The 4,764-nt window shown below is 46.6% G+C and overlaps 1 protein-coding gene across 1 annotated transcript in view; it reads left to right on the top strand.

The window, feature by feature from the left end:
- The window catches only part of Otud7a (OTU deubiquitinase 7A), a 332,254-nt gene extending 327,790 nt beyond the window's left edge, over positions 1-4,464 (top strand). The window contains 2 exon segments of the mRNA XM_048790148.1: positions 1-201; positions 203-4,464. Of these exon segments, the coding sequence (XP_048646105.1) occupies positions 1-201; positions 203-676 (675 nt within the window). The 3' untranslated portion in view covers positions 677-4,464.
- Positions 4,465-4,764: the final 300 nt, after the last annotated feature.

Genomic DNA, 4,764 nt, shown 5'->3' with positions numbered 1-4,764 from the left:
CCGGGCCCGCCGGCCGGGCAGCCCACGCAGCTGGTGCTTAAGCTCAAAGAGCGCCCGAGTCCAGGGTCCGCAGGGGGCTCGCGGGCGGCAAGGGTGGCAGCGGGCGGCACCGCCTCTCCTAGCAGCGGCGGCACCCGGCGTGCAGGCGCCAGCGGACAGACCCCTGGCCGAAGCCCGCCGGCGCCAGCGCGCCAGAGCGTTTATCCACGTGCAGGCGGCGGGCGCCCGGGACGAGGCCTGCGCACCGACAGTGGGCGCATTGAGGCCATGCGCCACGTACCCGCAGCAGAACCGCTCGCTGTCTTCGCAGAGCTACAGCCCGGCGCGGGCCGCTGCCCTGCGTACGGTCAATACGGTTGAGTCGCTGGCGCGCGCTGTGCCCAACACCCTCCCCGGCGTCACAGGAGCCACAGCAGCAGCCGAGCACAAATCGCAGACCTATACAAATGGCTTTGGCGCTACGCGCGACGGCCTGGAGTTCGCAGACGCCGACCCGCCAGCCGCACGCTCGAGCTCGAACGGTGAGTGCGGTCGCAGCGGTCCTGGGCCGGCGCAGCGGCGTTGCCAGCGCGAGAACTGTGCGTTCTATGGGCGCGCGGAGACGGAGCACTACTGCTCGTACTGCTACCGCGAGGAGCTGCGGCGGCGGCGCGAGGCACGCGGGCCACGGCCCTGAGCGCGTGGTGTGCGGGCGGCGAGGTTTCCCCCAAAAGGATTTCTTTTCCATTCTGTCGGTGTCTTTTTTACATGCTCTGGTCAACCGAAAGGCCGGCGCCTCCTCTGTCAGTGCCGTGTACGTGTTTGGTCAAACGTTCCTAATGGTGCCTGAACCTACACTGACGCCACTCAGGTAGTAGACGGATAGGAAACAAGTCATACTGTTGGAAGTGGGTGTGCTAGCCTAGCATCTGCCTCGTACCTGTGGAAACTCAATAGCCATTGCAAGAGTATTTTTGTTCCTCTATAAGAGAAATAAAGAAATTCTCAGCCCTTTGTTTTTAGAAGGGAGTGTTTTACATGCTTTTTTTTCCCCCCATATCATCTTTTCCTAACCTAGCGACTGACCTCTTCCAGGTAGCGGTCACTTGCGTGCGGTTGGTAGCACCCAGGGTTTAGGAGCAAATGCGCAGTCCCGGACTGGGGTGGAGGCTCCTCTGCGGCCCCCACCTGCTTTCCATCCCACCCAGGTTCTTGGAGAAAGCAGGGACCTTGCCGCCCGCTGACGCTGTAGTGGTCACTATGGCCCTTTAGGAATACACGGCTCCATTTCATAAGCAAAACCTACTCCCACAACCCTCGTCTCAAGCAACATTCACACTGCCATCCAAGCCGCGGGGGACTGTAGAGTGGGCACCAGAAAACCTACCTCGCAGGGCGTGGTGAGGTGTAGTTAATCTATCCCGGTGCCGGGCAGCTCAGGTGCCAGGAGTTTTCCAAAGACACCTTGGGTCCATAAAACAAGGTTCTGAACTCACAAGTTGGATTGGCCTAAATAAGAGCAAACATGACAGCCTGCTCACATTTCTCCTTTGAAGACACTTCCACAGTGGACTGTCGGAGGGCCTCTTATAAGGTGATAGCGCTTCTGTGACCCAGAAGAGAGACAAAGAACTGTGTAAGCCCCCACTAGGCTGCTTTGAAACCCGGCCTGGCCCTCTTTCCAAAGAGAAGGGGCTGAAGGATGCCCGCTCCTGGTAAGGAAGCAAATCCACCCCACACCTCACTTGCATCTGTCTGGGTTCAGCCAGGTAATGGGGCTCACTGTGATTGGGGCCCATCCACAGGGCAGGAATGGTCCTGCCTCTGGCTTCATAACACATTGAGGGAACAGCCCGATATCCGAGCCGTCTTTTTTGGTGCCTCCTACATTTCTTGAGGAAATTAAAAAAAAAAAAAAATGTGTCCTTAGCTACCCTGTTTTGAGCAGCAATATGCAGCCTTTTCCTTCCAAGATTACCTCTGGAGACTACCATTCTTGGCCAAGGACACTGAGGAGCTAAACCTGCCTCACTAAGAAAAGAGCTTGTTTCCAGGAAATAAGGATAAGATGGGTAAAATCCTCACTAACAAACTAATACTTCCAAACCTGTGAGAGCTTTAGAATAGTCTCTGATGATCCTAAAGAAAGAAAGGAGAAAGCACCTGGCTTCCAGTCAGCTTATCCTCAGAAAATTCAGGAGCAATGGGGTGGGGGTGGGGGGTCATCTCTTCATTGGGGCCAGCTTCTTCTCCTGAAAGGATGCTTTTTCCCTGTGATATAAAGAGCAGCAAAAGCAAAAACACTAACTAAATAAATAAAAATTTAAAAAAGATGGGGAGGGAATTTTTTTTACTTGTTTGAAAAAATTATAATAAAATAACTGAGTATATCTCCTGTGAGTAATTATTTTTTGTTTTTAATTATCCCACAGCCCGTAGAGTTTTCAGTAATTTATTGAAGTTTTGCAGAAGTGGTTCCTTAGATCAGATTATTTATTAAATAGAATCTTTAAGACTTTTTTCAAAGTTTTACTTTTCATGCTAATGAAAATACTTTCAATGTGAGATAATTACTAGCATCCACCTCCCTAATATAGTACTGGGTTTCTTTTATTACTCAGAAAAAAAAAAAAGTAGTTTTAAAAAAAATCTCTCATTGAGAGGGTCTGTGGCAGCTTTTTTGGACTGGTTCTTTTCATCACATCACTCTGAACAGCTACTTCACCTTCCAAAGCTGTGGGTCACAGAAAGTATTGCTCCCAGTGTATATAGCACCTGCTTATGCTCCTCATCCTTAGAAGGTTAAGATAGCCAACCTTAAAAATGCTTAAATGTGCATTCAGCAACCAAACTCATGCACAAGAAGTTAAGGAATATAAATACTCAGATTTTTTTTCAATTTTTTAATGTTAAGACAGCCAACTAGAAATTTCCAAAACTGGCTATGCAAATCTCATCTTTTTCATGCTCTCATCCATATTTCAAACAAAAAGACAAACTGAAACTAAAAGTAGTTCATTGTAATAAAGGAAAACTTTCTAAACAGGCGGAGTAGTATATATGTATTATCAAAAAAATGAAGAAGTGTTCTATGTGCTTGCATTGCCAAGTTATCTCCACCCCACCTCCATTTGATGACAGATGTGCCATAAATAAGAGCCTGGGATATAGCCTCTGACTGTGACTTTGGCTTCTCTGGCCATGTGAAAGGCCTCTAGTCACTCTGCTTGGTCACAGGGTGAGCTAGATAAGCCTAGGCACCTATTGGTGCCTGCTCCATGCTGCCACCTTACAACTCAGTCCACACAATTTAAGAATACCATTTTCTTTTTTGAGAGATCCATCCTTTAAACAGAGTTTAAAAATACAAAAGTGAAAGAGTGGATTGTAATATGAAATGTTCTGGACCTGAGCACCCACATCATGCTCCAAGTTGTTCACAAGAGCTCTTTAGACTTGGTCTCTGGCCAAAGGCCCTCTTAGTTCTGGCCTGGGGCAGGAACTATTAAAAGCTGTGTTAACTATATGTGGTACATGAAATTCTCTAATATTCTTCTATGATTTGTGGGCCCTTTGTAGATTAGGAAAAGGGAAGAAGGCAAGTGCCACCTGTGCCATGGCAGACTCTGACCATGAGCTGCCTACCCATCTGATCTGGCCAAACTTCCCTTTCTGGGAAGGAAGGATGGATGTCTCTGAGCAACAGCATGTTTCCAGAAGGATCCCAGATACTTCTAAGCTCCTGTGGAGGTTATTTCAGAAATTTACTTCACATTTCCTGTACATGCTTTACCCAGGTAAACAGTTTTTTAAAAAATATTCTTAAGGGAAGGTGTTTTTCAGTGTATTCTGTTTGTGGATTTCATGGAATGTTACACTGAAATTTTACAAGTCAAGTTTAAACTGTACTATAGAGATTATTTTTATATTATTTTCAGAACATGCCACAGAGCAATATTTTGCACCATTATTGTCACAGGGTTGTCCCTTAGAAGGGTAACTTGCTGTGGGAAGGGACACCACTCTGGACTATTGGGATTTAAGTGCTTTTTGCTGTTTGTGCAAATACCCTCTGAAAGCAGAAATGTATAAATGTCTTTTCTTTTTTAATTGAGAGCTTGATTTTCTTTTTCCTGTTCATAGGTTTTTCGTACTGCACCTTTCCTGAATATTTTATATTCACTAAGTTACTCTAGACCTTTTCTTAGCTATTACCACACAGTGTCATTTGAATCCCTTACTTTACAAATTTAATGTTTTCCAAAATAATTTATTAATTCTACTGGTTTACTATCAGAAATTTGGTGGCATGAGATAAAAAGACTCTCCGCATCCCCAGGTGCACACCTCAGGATGTCAAAATCCTCCATGTGCCACCCACCCATGTCTTGCGGGGGGAGGGGAGAGATGGTGGGTGCCTCACTGTCCCCAGCTTATTATCCAAATACAAACTTTATCTAGCAAATATATGTCATATTAGTTTTTTTAAAAAAGGGCTGTACCTTTGAATTTGTGCAAAGAAAGAAATTTGTGCAAAGAAAAAAGACTTCCAAACCAGTGTGTGTAAGTTCCATTTAATGAGTCTTTTTTGTTTACTGAGACATGTTGAAGGCATCAACTGGATGTTTGAGACTCCCCACCTAGTGGGGACTTCACAAATTAAGTTCCTCCAGCATTCTGTTCATTTCTTCCAATTAGATGTGTTTCTGTGGCTGAGCCACAGTCAAGCTGTGGCCTTGGCCCCATTGGGCTATAGAGGTGGCACCTGCTCTGACTGAGAGTCTG

Source organism: Marmota marmota, unplaced genomic scaffold, assembly GCF_001458135.2.
Source record: "Marmota marmota marmota unplaced genomic scaffold, marMar, whole genome shotgun sequence".
NCBI classification, from domain to species: domain Eukaryota; kingdom Metazoa; phylum Chordata; class Mammalia; order Rodentia; family Sciuridae; genus Marmota; species Marmota marmota.
Note: the sequence above shows the minus strand (reverse complement) of the source record. Positions and strands in the feature narration are given on the sequence as shown.